At 32.8% G+C, this 16,759-nt stretch overlaps 1 protein-coding gene across 1 annotated transcript; it reads left to right on the top strand.

Moving 5' to 3' along the window:
- The first annotated feature begins 3,750 nt into the window (after positions 1–3,750).
- LOC148612161 (nose resistant to fluoxetine protein 6-like) lies at positions 3,751–16,759 on the top strand. Its single transcript, XM_088593340.1, has 15 exons — positions 3,751–4,264; positions 5,341–5,495; positions 6,450–6,540; positions 7,235–7,328; positions 8,040–8,356; positions 8,877–9,044; positions 9,507–9,603; positions 9,896–9,988; positions 10,943–11,108; positions 12,633–12,712; positions 13,604–13,708; positions 13,957–14,077; positions 14,574–14,760; positions 15,350–15,492; positions 16,329–16,759. The coding sequence occupies exons 1-15, from the start codon at positions 3,886–3,888 to the stop codon at positions 16,449–16,451; spliced, it is 2,319 nt and encodes a 772-aa protein (XP_088449466.1). The 5' UTR covers positions 3,751–3,885; the 3' UTR covers positions 16,452–16,759.

Below are 16,759 nucleotides of genomic sequence, written 5' to 3'. Positions count from 1 at the left end.
GGATTGCATTCCTTTGATTTTCGTTAGAATGTTGGTTTCCTTGAATACTCTTTCACTAGTTAAGCGAAATCGTTTTAAAAGTTAATCCACAGTGAATCCGATATTACCACGTTCGCAAAGACATTCAATTATCTTAAAGCTTTGAAAATTGTCAAGACTATTGTCGGGGTGTAACTGCATACTAGAGTTATTGGTTGAATCTGAATAAATTAAAGTAATATTTTTTTCTCTGATAAGAATTGTAATGGATTCAGGAGAGTGATTATGGGATTTTGACCCCCTTTTTTCTAGGAAAATCTGTTGCTGGTAACATTAACATATCTCTATGTTGCCACTTGTATATACATAGAACACGATCCTTCCTCAGAAAAAAGTATGCATTAATTGTAAAATACAATGGAGATCATACTACCTTCATGGATTGAGGTCCATTTATCAGGTCACTACTGAATGTATCCACCCGTGACTGGGTAGAGTATGTAAGTCTCGTCACATGAATCCGTGATTTCATGAGAATGGGTCCTTGTCTACCATTTATATGCATGGAGATTCGTCATTAACACATCATTGGGTTCAATATAAAAAAATTAAATATCTTTTTGTGTAAAAAATACCGATATAAATGACAAATAACTAGTTCTACAAGATAAAATTGTTAAGAAAAATTGTAAACTAGAAGATTTTGCATTGTAATACAACGTTTCGAGATCCCGGAAGTAAACAGTAAAATGCAGATCGGTCTTCGGATTTCAACATGGTCTACATTTGATATTCCGGAAGGGAAACTGAAACTAAAACAAACTTGCAAACCCAATAACCAACTTCTGTTGGATCTTTATTAGTTTTGAAAGTACTAAAGCTAAAAATACATTAATATCATAGCTATGTTATTAAAATGTATACGGCATTTGAACAAAATATGCCTTTAAAAAGAGGGCGATTGTAGAATTTTTATCCAAAATAAGAAAAAAACAATGCTGATGAAATAATTCGGAAAATAAGGACCAATTTAAAGCCTGCAGTTGGCACTGATCAAAACACGTAGTCATATCCCTAATCTATTTAAAATTACACATATTTTAGTCAATTGATGTGATTTGAACAAAAAAAAGTCTGGGAATACCACACACATTACATGCAGAAAGAAATAACAAGTAATGATAAAATAAAACAAACAAAAGAAATTTGATTAAGTGCATTACTGAAGTAATAAGCATTCTTTGCTTTTCAAGATACAGTTGCGTAATTGTTCATGCCAAGTCCGATAGACGGGAGACAAACCTGGCTTAAAAATTGATCACGCTAATTTTGGTCGAAATGTTCGTTTTTTTTTTTTTTTAACTCGGCGGGTGTTTCTAGAAAAGCAGAGGACGCTTACCCTACCGGTGCACCTGGTCCATGCTCCCAGTTCTTAGTCCGAGTTGCTCATTTGCTTTTGTTGCTTTGTGTGTGTGATTTTAGTTACTTTATGTTCTTTGTTGTGTGTGTCTGTTTTCCATAACTGGTCTTGGTCCCTGGATTGCATTTTTTTGATTACCGCTATAACCTTGGTTCCCTTGATTACTCTTTAAACATCACCACAGATAATAAAAAACTTGACAATATCGTAATAGTAATAGTGTCTCATCATTATAGTTTTGTTATGTACGTGTATAATTAGGTATACTTCTCAGAAGAGTATTGACGTTAACGATTATATTTCGCACAAAAATCCTTAATTCGGAATCTCAAAAGACGGTTTTGCACAAAATGTCCGTCCTTTTTTCTTATGTGGAAGTATACATTCAAATTTTTTGGACTGAGGCCAAAATTAATGCATCAAATGTAGAAAAAGGAACCGATATGGTGAAACGTGACAAATGCACCATCGTATAACGTTTATAAAACAGCAAATATTTACAGCGATCACCAAATGGTCTTTAACATGTGTAAACACATCTTAAGGAGGTAGACCTGGGGTAAGGGACATAACACTTCAAATCAGTGATATGTTTGTATCACATGCAATTTCATCAAAGTCTTTCAAGCTTTCCTTCGAAACAGAATGCTATCAGTCCAGGTTACTTTGATGCCTACATGATGTTGGTATAAAATGGTGAATACAAACGTTCCAATGATTTGTAAGAGTTGTGTCCCTTACCGTAGGTCTACTACCTTAAATAAGCTATGAATGTAACATAACGATAACACTTTTTCGAAATAAATTAAGAGGTCAAATGAAGACCAGCATCTGCTGACTGTACATGCGCATGTCTGCGGTGGGGATACACATGTTTTATAAGGCCTTAAACTGTCTCTTTAATGTAAGGTCAACATTGATCAAACACAGCGATGTCACACCGGTACGAGTTCGAGTCCCGCGGATGGAACGACAAAAAATTGCATCGTAAATTTGACAGTTCTAACATCGTTGGGAATTTTTCAGACCTTTCTATACGTTTATATATCTTCCCTGTATCAATTTGATCCGATGGAGCAGGGTAGCGAGTAGAGTCGTCACATTCTGAGACGTTTGTATAATACTGATTTGTTGTGACATGCATCATTGATTTGATCCTCTATCCTACATAATAACATCCAAAATGAACTGTCCCGTACTACCATACATCGTGTACTAAGTTACAGCCCTAGATTAATCCTACAAGGAGGAATGACTCGGCCAGCGAAAGCTATATTTTTATATAGCCTAGCTGGCCGAGTGGTCTAGGGCGCTGGACTTAGTGAAGGCGGTGTTCCATAGATGTCACAGCGGGAATGTTTCAGACCTTTCTATATATATATATATGTGTGATGGAATTTCATAATATCAACTACTTTATTTTCGGTATTTATTATTTTTTATCTTTTATTTGAAGCATCTGCACGGCAAAGTTCAAGACTTGCTGTTTATACGGATTTGGATAGGTGCCAATATTATGCTGCCTGTTTCAGTTGTAATATACTGGAAATAATTAATCGAAATGGAACGCGGGAGGTTTAGCACCCTCTAAACACTTACCTGAAACCACAATATCCATAGGAAATGCCTGTACCACTGCAATAGCATCGGCTTTTAACTTGACGTTGCCATTTGTCAAACGGACTTTTCTTTATGATTATTCCTTTATCTATACCGGTATCGCCTAGATTTTTTCAGTTTGGTAATTTCTTTATAACCCTTCACTACACACTCTTTACCTTAAACTGCATGTTGTATCTGCAATGAGTCTCAAAATATTTTCGTGACATTTTTTTTTCATAATTGTGATAATGTATGGTCTACTTTGTTGGCCAGATCATAACGTCTATTTAACCGTAAGCTTAAGTATTTTCTTTGCTAGATACGCTATGGTTGTAGTTAAAATTAACATCAACAAAAATAACCATAAAAAAGCCTTATTGATACTTTTTCGTTGATGTCAGTAGATATTGTTTTGTTTTATATCTTTTTTTTCTTTACCCTTTAAAGTGTAATACCTCTCTACCGCTATTGAATAAGTACACCCGTATATTATTATTATTATTATTTTTATTTATTTATTTATTTTTTTGGGGGGGGGGGTGATTTTCCTCTCCTTAACCAAACGTTACAGTGTAATGACCTTAATCGAATGATTAATGCAAAATATTATTGCTTCGGAATGTCTCTAGTGGAAAGGTAAGTACTTGATATTTACATGCCAGGGTAAAAAGAGTACCCCGGTGGTTGGCAACTCAATCATGCGGTCAAAATAAAGGTCTGTCATGATATCATTGCCCATTTTAGTAATATTGGTGTAGAGAAAATAGATCCAAAATTATGCAATATAGATAAAAGACTGTAAAAAGTTCGGGTCAGTGTTCGAGTTATATATTTAATTCATTTTTGTATAAGCTGCGGAACTGTATGTAGCTCATAGTTTAATCATGGAGTTTTTTAAAAAAGCATTAATTATAATACTGTGCGTCGGATTCAACACGGCACAGAATACATATTTTGATATAGTTCATAAAAAACTTGGATATCAAATGGAATTGAACCTGAATCAAACTTTAAGTAATTTACTTCTAGAAGATGTTTTAGATCCGGAAAAGATTTTGCAAAATTTACAAGCTAATGGAGGTCAACTATCTCGAAAAGAACTGGAGCTCTTTGATGCAATAGTTTTGGAAGACACTTCAATCAATACAACAATGAAAGAAACACCGCCAGCACATAACTATCCGAAAGTGTCGCCTTTATGTTGGAACCATACTCAGCGTATTTTGATTGGATTGGCTATTAATGAAAATTGGGCCAAAGAAAGTAAGTAAAATTAATAAGTAAGAATACAAAAAAAAAAAACAACAAAAAACAAAAAACAAAAAAAAACACAAAAAAAACACAAAAAAAACCCCCAAAAAAATCAAACAAACAAACAAATAATAATAATAAAAAAACCAAAAAAAAACCAAAAAAAAAACAAACGTCACAGTGAACACCCTAGTTATATGATTAATTAATTCAAATTTTACACTTAAAACAAAACAATACACGAATTGAGCAATAGAAAAAAATCATTAAAAATGCTTATAATTGCCGTTTCAAAAACTGGATTGAAATAATATGAGGTAGGTTTAACCAGTAAGAGGACGCAGTTGAATATTTTGGTATTAAACGTAATAATGAAACCCATTACAATTTTACAACTAGGATTTATTTTCTTCATAATGTAACAAAACTTTTACACTCGAGATATAAACATTTAATGCTTTTTAAGACACGAAAAAGAAAAAAAAACAAAGCAAAACAAAAACCAAAAAAACAAAAAAACAAAAACAAACAAACAAAGAAAAAAAAAACAAAAAAAAAGAAAAAACAAAAAAAAACAAAAAAAAAAAAAACAAAACAAAACAAAAAACAAAACAAAACAAAATCCTTCAAGTTGCTTCGTATTACCCTTGGTATTACAGGTTGACTTCCTGTCAGAGTGAAATCAGGTTCTCAGTGCTTCTAAGGTCTACTTCGTCCTCTGTAAGGCCCTCCTTAAAAGTTTACCAGTAATTATAATTATATAGATCGCAGGTTAAAAGATGCATTTGACTGTTCTAAAATAATTTTATATTGTCTCATTAGAGAATACCAATATGCCCCAGGCAAATTTTGGTACGATATACACTAAGTGTTGTAACAACAAGGTATTTTTTAATGTGACATGTGATTTGAAATATATTTGTGTGAGACTTCCGAATGAAAATCATTTGCATATCATTTTTAGTTCATGTCCAATCTACCTTATCTCGATTCATATATATTTGGGAAAGGGTGTGGTAAGAAATTGTAATTCTGTTTAAAAAAATATAAAATAGTCCACTTTTGTATTTTACGCTTTTTAATTTCAGTGTTGGATGCTTTTGGAAGACCTGGGTCGCTACTTCTTCAAAATATGCAGACTATGTATATTGGTAACTTCGAAGAATGTCAAGCCGTCAAGATTGATGACTTTACTGGACAGTATTGCCTTTCAAAAATTTCGATAGCAACTTTATTTAATCCGGTGAGAAGTGCAGTTTTAACACTGCATATTTCTCTTTTGATATTAAAAAAGTAAAAAGAAAAAACACAATAAAGAGACAAAATATCTATCGAAATAAATTAAATTTGAAAAAATATGAACCAAAAAGAAAGACAAAAACACAAACAAAAACGGATTATTTATTGGTTTATAAACTATGATCAATTCCTTTCGAATCTGAAACATTATATCATATGAAACATCATGATGTGATATTTCACCCGATCTAATGAAAAATGTGTATTGAAGGCAAACCTGGATTTGTTTCCTAAGGTTTTTATTACACATTACATTGTATTGCATTCAGTGCGTTAATATGATTGTGTGACTTTAAATATACTGATGAAATATTGAGCAAAACATAAAAAACGAAGGTAAATTCAGAGATTCAAAATTCAATTAAACGTGACAACAGGACCCAGATACTATCTACATACAAAATGTAGACAACAAAATGAAATGCAATATTATATAATGTATAAAAACTGAAGATAAGGAAAACAAACAGCACACAAAAACCTAGTGAAAATCAGGCGCTGCGAAAGGGTTTGAATGTCATGCTCCGCCAGCGGCATTCGTAAGTTTCCAGGATAAAAATACGGTAACTTAAACACGTGAAATCTTCATATTGATATCGTATGTCATCTGTGAGATATAAACTTTACATCTGTCAATTACAAACTGTGATGACGACCATAAAACTTCTTAAGTGATCATGCCAATGGAAGATCATATCCCTGTAACTCATTAACTGTGGAAAACATATATATTCACCCCATAGGCTAGAGCTGTTAGTAAATAGCCATTTAGAAGGGGAAGTATACAAATGGAAAGTCAAAATCATCTCATTTGTCATAATGTTTCGATTTTAAACTTAGGTTTAGATGTGAGACAATTAATATTGTAGATAAAATAAAAAAGTTCTTACAATTTAAGTTAACACAGAAGAAGGGTGTGGAGTTGGAACTTGGAATTTGTATGCCAAGTAGTTGTTCGATGACAGACAGTCAAAATTTGCTGAACACTGGTATGTTTTGAAGATTAATAACACTATAAATGAAAAAAAACCTTTAAGAAATTTAATCTGTTTGAACAGTTTTGGTAGAAAATGCGTATGTTTAGTTCATTTTTCTTTGAATCAAATATTTAAATGTCACTAAATTTTATTGTTTTATCACACTAATTTCGTGTTACTTGAATACATTGTTTCCTTTCTGCGTTGAGTTTCAGTCACTGTAAGAATCAAGCAGTGGTTGAAACATGGTATGAAAAAACACCAATTTGAAAGTTTTTTTTTACTATTTGCACCATCAGAATCAACGAAAAAAAAGAACAAGATAATCCATATCACTTTGGTAAATTTAGTTATAATTTCATGGAAATGCATACATAATGAAATTTCTAGAGCAGATATCTTTGTTAAAAACCGTTCTAAACACTGTGAGCAAATCCTATGATGCAGAGATTATGGGCTTTTCACATAGAGGAAGTATCCTTGGGTGAAATTATATTGTCAGATCGCTGGGCTTTTGACATGCATGTTACTGATGCTCGTTGGTCATTATCAAAATTTAACTATCTCGAGTGAAAAAATCATGTATCCCGCTCGAGACTGAAGGATAATATATTAATATATTTTCAGGCAATATACAGGGCTTAATGTTTTTTCCTCACTTTATGATAAGTCTATAATTATATGAATACATTGCATGTACTTGTAGTTATACCTCGGTTGTCGAACAATACAGTTAATGTTACCGGAGGTACATGCCAAAAACGGGAAATTCCCTACGACACGAAGGCTGTTGTTTCTTTGTAAGTTGACGTTTTCTAAAACATTGAAAATTGAAGAAAAAATGTTTGATCAATTAGGACTCAACATCAATTCAATGATATGATAAATCCAAATTTCAACTCTTTGGAAGTTGCTGATATTGATATGGCGAACAATCATATGAAGGCCCAAAGATAAAAACTGCTGCAAATCCAAGATGTAAGCCAAATATCAGAAAAAAATCTACATCGTCAGGGATATTTGGGTACCAATTGGGGCTTAATTTCATTTATCAAAACAACACCTCAACATTATGTTATGATAAAGTTTGAACTCTCAAATCATAAATATTTATTTATGTAACTGAGATTGATTATTTCTAACTTTAATTTAACAAACATCAACGATCTTCAACTTCTAAGTTCTACTGACGGGGCTTGAGTTGACGAAATAGGACCCTTACTTTCAAAATGTTAAGCCTAGTGTTTTTAAGACCTTTGCAAATTAACTCGATTTATAAATCTATGAATATCATTTAAGAATTTTAAATATCCAAGAGCTCTAGGATGTAGTTTTCGTGACCTCTTTATTTAGTCATCCCGAGCATAGATGTATAATACAATAGTTATTGCATAATGGGAGCACGTTTTAAGTCATCAACATTTAGCCAGGTTCTTTATATACAATGTGATTATATAAGTGTTGCTCTATCGTCTATATATCAATTATATTAAACAAACATTTTATTATAGGTCAGTGCTGTCTGCTTTTGCTGTCTTTGTTGTCGTTGGGACGATTTATGACGTTATTACTCGTCAGCTTACAAAAAACTTTGAAACGTTTCAATCGAATATGAACGACAAAAAAGCCCCACTTAGTAATCCACCTTGCTACAAAGAAAAAGACACAGAACAGACAAATGGAGGATTTGAACACATCACAAGCGGCATTAATGATACCAAGGCAAATGGAGTCTTCAATACCAGTAGTGAAATAAAGTATAAACTGAGTGCACATCAAACTACTATCGATGTGTCAGCAGGAGCAAGCAAGGATGTTCACAAACCTGGTAAGCAAGCATCAGTTACAACATCCAGACATAATATGCATATAACAAGGAGACATAAAACAAATGGTGAATAATGAAACATAAGGTTAAAACATTAAACCAAGCAGAGTATGGGAGTTTAATGAGGTGGTAGGCAGAGAATTAAAGCAAAACAGAGACAAGTGAAAAACCAGTTCTCAAAAGGGAAAAATGAACAACTTACATCAAATCGTTATTTTCAAGCGTTCGGATTATTGTACATAGGCACACTTATATCAAGATACAAAAGAATTATCGTTGAATAACTTGTATTGCTACGTATTACACTATGAACTAGTTAAAATGACAAAACCAGAAATACGTTTCATCATGAACAAATTCTTTATTTAAATGAAGAACATAAAAATTTTATACAATGAAGAATAATAAAAAAATAACCAAATTGATTATTTTAGAAAAAAAATTATAATAAAATACTAATACACATATTATTAAAAATGAAATACATAAATAAATAAATAAAACTAGTATAACATGTCAGGTACAGTGGGGAAGTTATTGTTGGCATTCTCGGTCTATACAAATGGTCAGAAGATACTTAGTGCAAAGCAAGGAGGAGGGACGTTAACGGCCATAAACGGGATCAGGTTTATAAGTATGTCATGGGTGATATTAGGTCATACCTACGGGTTTGGATTTACAACTGCAAGTAAGTAAATACCACAGTTTATATAATAGTAGAAAATTGAAAGAGGACAAAGTCAATTTTGTACCTGGTTCTTTGCATTGAACCTTTTATGAACAAAACCCCTTTAAAATTAACCTATCCATAGTTGATTGGCCTATGTAGCAATCTAGGATGTATGAAATAACAACTACTATCTTAAAAAAAAAGATAGCTGACGCGATAAAATTTGTTCTTTATACTATAATTTTCGACATTTCATTCAGGAAATAACACATGGTACGCAATTTCGCAACTGTTTTTTTTTTCGAACGCAACTAAGTTATCAGTATTTGGCCAATCGGGAAACAGAATTGCGATCAGGTGACTTGCGTTTCCATGGATGAGCGTCTTTAAGGTCAATATCTTAAATTTAACATGTGGGAAATATTGAAATAATTTTAAATCACTCGTTTTCAAATATTCATTTATATTCTCGATTTTCAGGCAATGGATACAAATTATACGGAACTTTAGTAAAAAGAAAAACCTTTATGGCTATCATAAATGCTGAAGTGTCTGTGGATACGTTCTTTGCGTTGAGGTATAGTAGATATAGCTGTATACCATATCAATCTGATGTTGTAAGATAAAAAGTTTTCATGGAGTAACGGGAAGACAGGTAAAATGCTTACAGTCTTTCATTTTCACCATAAGAAGTATACGGAACGTACATGCAATAGCAAAACCACTTAAATAATAATAAAAAAAAGCATTTCAAATTCTGTTATCACTAAAATAAGTTCATCAAAACCAACATCAGAAAGTGTAAAAACACGCTTCGTTATTTTATACGTAGTCAGACTACGATTGCATACTCACACCATTTTTTACAGTGGTATGCTGTTGACCTATGTTGTTCTTAAACAGTTGAAAAATGGGAAAGGCAGACTGAACTGGTGCATGTTCTATTTCCACAGATTTTGGAGGTAAGTCTTTTTGAGATATATAAAATTATCAACGTCGGCATCCAAATTAACCCAAAGCAAAGAGAACGAAACATATAAAACTTTTTAGGAAATGATCTTTACAAGATCAAGTGGTTAATGGGGGTTTCCGCTTACAAGATTTTCATGTGTTAAAACCATTATGATTATTTCCCTTTGGAGTCTTCCGACAGAAATTATAGGATACAACAGCGCAATTATTCACACTTCCACTTAAATCTAAAAATAAATCCGGGTGAAATTTCTCTAATCTAACGCAATGTTGCTAAAATACACCAATATAGCTTTTAAATTTTGAAATAAAAAACACCATGTCATGCAGCGTTTCTACCCGTAAATTAAGGTTAAAAAAGGGGGATACTTTTTCAAACCTCATTTTGTCAGTAGCCACCCTAAGCCTTAAGTGCTCTATAAAATACACATATATGTGCTGCTAGCTTTCAACTTCGATACTTTTGGTTCCTTACTGTTCGTACAATTTTTTCATGAAAATATCTTTTTATTATCCACCAATCGTGAACATTTCAGTATTTTCCACTGGGCTGCATGTTGGGGTAAAGATCTGTCTGAATACCGAGGAGACATAATTGCGCTGTTGTAACCTATATTCCTCCTTGCGCATCTGCATATGATGCTTAACATTCCAAAAGTGATTCAACTAAATCCCGTGAGGAGTTGTGCTTACAATAAATGTGGACATACGGATGGAAAGACAGACAACCCGGTGTAAAAAAGACAAAAACGGGGATCACTTGCTAAAAAATGATAAGCATGTTCTGCTTAACCAGTGCGCCTGTTGCTAATAACATAGCTAGTGTGTAAAATTCGCTTAGTGTCAAAACTGATGGGTTATCATTCCAGTAAGGCTTGATCGAAGTTATCTTTGCATTTCTGTTAGGTGAATCTTTTAATAGGAACATCAAAATTTATTCACAGATTGACTCCGGCATATATGCTTATAATGATGATACAAATCACATTGGTGAGGTATTTTGGTAATGGTCCAAGATGGCCACAAAATGGAACTGAAAAAAACTACTGCAAAGATACATGGTGGTGGAATTTACTGTATATCAATAACTTTAAAAGCGCAGGACAGGAGGTTTGTATGCATATAGTATTTTATATTTAATTACCCGATCACAATATTGTTGGAAATCCAGACTTCTTTATCTTCTCCAAGGAAAGTACCAAACGCACATACTGTTTGTACGCCTTTCAAAATTAATAGTTTATTCATTTCTCTTTCTATTTAATGATATCTTTATTATGTTAACCATAATCATGTTATATCCTGAACATAGTGCAACAGAAAACATCAAGGAACATACACTGATAAAATAATTCACCAAAATATGACATTTTTGCATTCACTCTTCTCTGGGTCGTCCCACAGATGTCAATGGCCTTTGCAGTTGATTATGAGTATGTAACGAACTTTAACTCTTATGACACAATTATTGTTTATAAGTGTCAGTCTCTGTATGTATCAGACAATGGATGAAACATGATATTAAAAACACTATTTTGAAAGTGTATTTGGAGAATTTGAATCTTGAAAATCAAAGAAAAACAATTCAAATGTAAAAAAGGAAAGCATTGCTCACACCACATCAATCTAAACCCTTCACAAGAGAAGTTACTGTGCAGAGAATCGTAATAAAATGAATGTATTGAGATTTTTTTATATGGATAGTTCGTATACATTTGGTAAGTACTATCATATGAAACATAAAGAACTTAAACAAATAGGTCTCAGTCATTCACTTTTTTTCAATGCAATAGAAGGTAACCACAGTTAACCAATACAAGTTGAAAAAACTAAAACATATCATATAAATGAATAACTTTGGAAACGTAAAGAAAATCATTGTCATTTGAACAAAGACTTCAATTTTCCCCAAACGTTTGTGGGGCAGGAAACTTTAATAGATGCAGTTTATAAGGAGCCGTACACGCCCTTTTCATAAATAACATCTACTTACACCAGCATTACTTATATAAATGGTAGTAAACTTTACTATAAAGTAATAGTACCTGTAAGTTCAGAACTATTGTAAACAGTCAGACAACCAACTGCCAAAATCAAAATGGCGATTATTCAATAGTATAAAGGGTGTAATGTAAATTTCAGTGCTAAAACAGTACTGTAAACTGCAGTCTTGTTGCAGTAATATCAAATTTCGGTACGATTACAATATTGTTAAACATAGTGCTGTAACAAAACTGTCAAATTTCAGTACTGTGACTGTATTTGTGAATTTCAGTATTGTTTGTTTTTTGGTTTTTTTTCATATGCCCATTCTACTGTAAACAGTGACATTTTTGCACCACTTTTATTTTCGCGATTGTTGGAGGTCAGATAAATTTAGCATGAGAATTAGACCGTCGTGAATAATAATCTTCCAAAAAAATAATAATAATAAAATACATTCCAATTTAGGGAAATATCGCGCATGTAAAGCCGCGCGAAAGTAGATTGATCACAGAAACCGTGAAAAAAAAACAAACAACACAAAACAAAACAAAAAAAAAAAAACAAAAAAACAAAAAACAAAACAAAAACAAAACAAAAACAAAAAAACGGCGCGAAATTTCCCGGTTTACAGTATGTCACTATTTTCAGTGTTTTGGCCATGCTTGGTATCTAGCCAATGATATGCAGTTCTACGTTATCAGTCCTCCAATTTTATTGGCTCTCTATCAGTAAGTTTGTAAAATTACGTAGTTTTTAAAGTTTAACGTCTTTGAAGAAATATAAGACTAAATAAGACTAAACATATGAAAAAGCGCAAAAAGTACACCCCTAAAGCATTAAGCTATCCTGGAAAGATCCATTAACAAAAGAACCTATTAAAATCAAATGAAAAAAAACTACTTTTGTGTGATAGTGAAAATAGACACTACCTGGTTTCTCAAAGAAGAGAAAAAAAGCATATTATTTAAATTTAACTTAAGTTGTCAATTGATTACGTCTTCACCAAAAAAAGGAAACAGAGAAAAAACATAAGCAAAGTGTTTTAATATGTGAATGGGAAAGAGTAATCAAGGGAACCAAAAACCAAGATTCTAGTAGAAATCAAACGAATGTAATCCAGGGACCAAGACCAGACATGAAAACACACACACACACACACACACACACACACACAACAAAAAAACATAAAACAACCATAATTTAATAAAAGAGACGGTTCGAACGGTAATCAAAAGCACATAATCCAAGGATAACGACCAGACAGGGAAACACACAACAGAAAGAACATAAATTAACCAAAATAACAACTGCAACGTAATAAAAAAAAAGTAACCCAGTCTACACTAAAAATTGGTAGCATGGACAAAGAGCACGGGTAGGGTAAGCGTCTATAATAAAATAAACGAGGTGCACCGGAAGGGTAAGCGTCTATAATAAAATTGGAAAGGTGCACGGATAGGGTAAGCGTTTATAATAAAATTGAACGTTTGTGTTTCCGAGATAATAAATATATTAAGTTTTATTATTCGATGAATTTCTAACTTTTTCGTAAAATTGATATTATTCCTTTTCTGCACATTATCACACATATACGAACCATATCCATTTTTTGTATGCAGTTCTAAAATAGCTGGACCAATCGTGGTTGGCATTCTTTGGTTGCTTCAGGCTATAGGAACAGGAATTATATCAGCTGAATACAAACTAGATGTTAATCCGATGACGTAAGTAATATTTAATATGCACGCTAATACAAAATTAAAAAAAAAACAAGAAATGCAATGTGGATTGAATTAAAAGAACTGTATCAACTTCTCAACATACTAAAAACTTATAGTGTGTCAAAAGCTGACATAAGAAATCATCATTTGTAGTCTTAAAAAATGGTTTAAGTAACTTGTTTTAAGCAGTTTGTAATAAAAAGGTTTCATTTGATGGCTATGTAAACTACATGTACACTTATACTTAAAAGGAATGGAGACTACTTTGATGTGTACTATCAAAAACCATACACCAGAATTGGGCCATATTTGGTTGGCATGTTCACGGGCTATATTTTGTTTACCAATAAATGCAAATGTCGGATAAATAAGGTAGGTTTCAATCATTTCTGTGCATTGAAAGATTTTTTTTATTACAAGGGTTTCTTTGAACATTTGAACTTCCCATTATTTTTAAACCTCTCTCAACTCTTCCCATTTTGAAATTTAAAACACAAATTTTCGACTTAAAGTCATTTACTTGGTTATGAAATGATGTCGTTCCCATGGTTACCTCCCTAGAAATTCCACACAACATAAGGAACTACTTAAGGCAGTGATTTAAGAATGTGCAAGTTATTTAACCAAATTCAATGTCACACTACAATAATGTGTCAGCTACAGACAGGGTGAACAGGCATACTTATGATAGATATATCCCTCACATTTGTGGAATTCTATTTTCAACCATTACAAATTAAGTTGGAAGTCGAAGAATTGGTTAATGGTATCAAGATACTGACTTCATATCAGCTGAATGTGGTGAAATTGTCTTACATTATAACATTTGAACGTTTACAATAGTGTATCTCGACGTTTGTAATTACAGTTTCTAGCAATAACGCTGTGGTTAGTATTTGCTGTATCAGCTTGTGCGGTTTTGTATGGACCTTACGAACATCTAAATGGGAATAAGATGTCCAACGAACTCGCTGCTCTTTACAATGCCTTGCATAAGACCGTATGGGGAATGGCAGTATGCTGGGTTATATTCGCCTGTGCCACCGGATATGGAGGTAACTATCCCGTTAATGATAAGATTGGTTGGGATTATTCAATCGTGCATTTTGGACACTAACTATCAGTAGCATTTTACTCTTGCATAAAACAACACAAAGGTACAAACATGACAAAAGTTGTCTTCAGGCGAAAGTCAACCCAAAGTATATTCAATAAATCAATAATCCTGGTCACATGAGACCGATCGTCTTTAAATACAGGTTAATTTTACAACGCATTTTGATATTTAAATGTCAGTTCTTTAACGTTGGTTTTTGCTGAATTCAAGTGGTCTTCAATACAGAAACTACTGCACTGTGTATCCAGGACAATACGTCAACTCATACTGATCATAAACAATTCCACAAAGCTGTAATTTGTCAAAAAAAGGTTTTGATTTATGTATTTCAACATTGTTAAAGATTGTAATCAATGAAATTGAAAAGACAAATTCAAAATACAACAAATAACGAACTCAAAAGTAATTTGTTTTTGTAAGTTTATTGTATAAACTTCAATACCAAAATTGCTGATACTTATCAAATAATTCTGTGAATATGTTTGCACGAAGACAATAAATTCTCACTTGCGATACTGTTTTTCTAGGTTTTGTGAATACCATCTTGTCATGGAAAGGATTCGTTCCATTGAGCAGATTGACATACTGTGCATATCTGATACATCCCATGATTATGTACTTTTACTACTTTTCTCGAAAGCATCTTCTTTTCTGGGACGACCATCAGGTTGTAAGTACACTCGTATTATTTGTTTGCTCTAACGAGCTCATTGCTTAACAAGCAGAGAATTTAGACTCCTTCCTTGTTTCTATAAACCTCTGATATGTATTTAATCTATAGATATGGAAATTCTGCGCATGGATAACTTCTACACTAGATGTTAAAATTTCTATTAACTCACTGAATAGTCTTGTTCTTCATACATATACAGTCCTCAATATTGATGAGATATATATATAATGGTCTGAAAAATTCGCAACGATGTTAGAACTGCCAAATTTGCGATGCGATATTGCCTAGCTGGCCGAGTGGTCTAGGGCGCTGGACTTCGTGCAGGCGGTGTTGCCATAGATGTCACAGCGGTACGAGTTCAAGTCCCGCGGAGAGAACGAAAAAAAAATTTGCATCGCAAATTTGACAATTCTAACATCGTCGGGAATTTTTTATTCTATTCAATAACGAAAACAAATGACGTTACACGGCCGTTACATAAAGTCAACCCAATAATGGCGGTATCCAAATCAGAAAAAAAAATCAGATGTGGGGAGGTATAAACACTATCACAACAACCGAAAAAAAAGTCCATGGAAAGTTTAAATTATACATACAACAAAAACACTACAAAAATTGATCTATTGTAGAATGGACCAATAGCCCCCGGGCAGGATAGATGCTTTCAATACTTTTCTAGAAAATCTCATTGGTTCAATTGCACAAAAAATAACCTTGAATAGCGAAGAGATAGAAAAAAATCCATATCCTGAGGACACATTGTAACTAGAGGACAAAACAGCCAAACAGTCATTGGGTAATATTGTGCTTAATACAGCAATGTTTGATTTCAGATTTACGAGTTCTTTGGTCACATGGTTGCAGCTAATGTTGTTGCGTTTGTTGCGTCCTTAGCATTTGAGTCTCCGATGATGGGTATTGAGAAAGTGATATTCAATCGAGACAAAAAGAAATAGATTCGATGCCACTCTATATGGTCTTATGTGCTTTTGGCAATGGTAGAAGCAACTAAATTGAACATATAGATTTATCTTATTATGTGAATGATTTGACTATAACCTTTAATAATTTCTACTAGAAAACCCGTATTTATTTAGAAATACGTCTATTTTCTGATGTTTGTATATGAGTTGTCTGATTCATACGAGAACCATTAGTTGACCACAAAATACATATAATAGATATGTGACAATGAATAGACTGTAAGTGCTTTGTTTCATACCAGTAATGTCGAAAATATGATTAAAGTAAAGTCCTAGTATTA

This window comes from Perna viridis, chromosome 7, assembly GCF_037379345.1.
Source record: "Perna viridis isolate PV_CMFRI_1.1 ecotype Kerala chromosome 7, ASM3737934v1, whole genome shotgun sequence".
Classification (NCBI taxonomy): Eukaryota; Metazoa; Mollusca; class Bivalvia; order Mytilida; family Mytilidae; genus Perna; species Perna viridis.
This window is presented reverse-complemented; position numbering and strand designations above follow the sequence as displayed.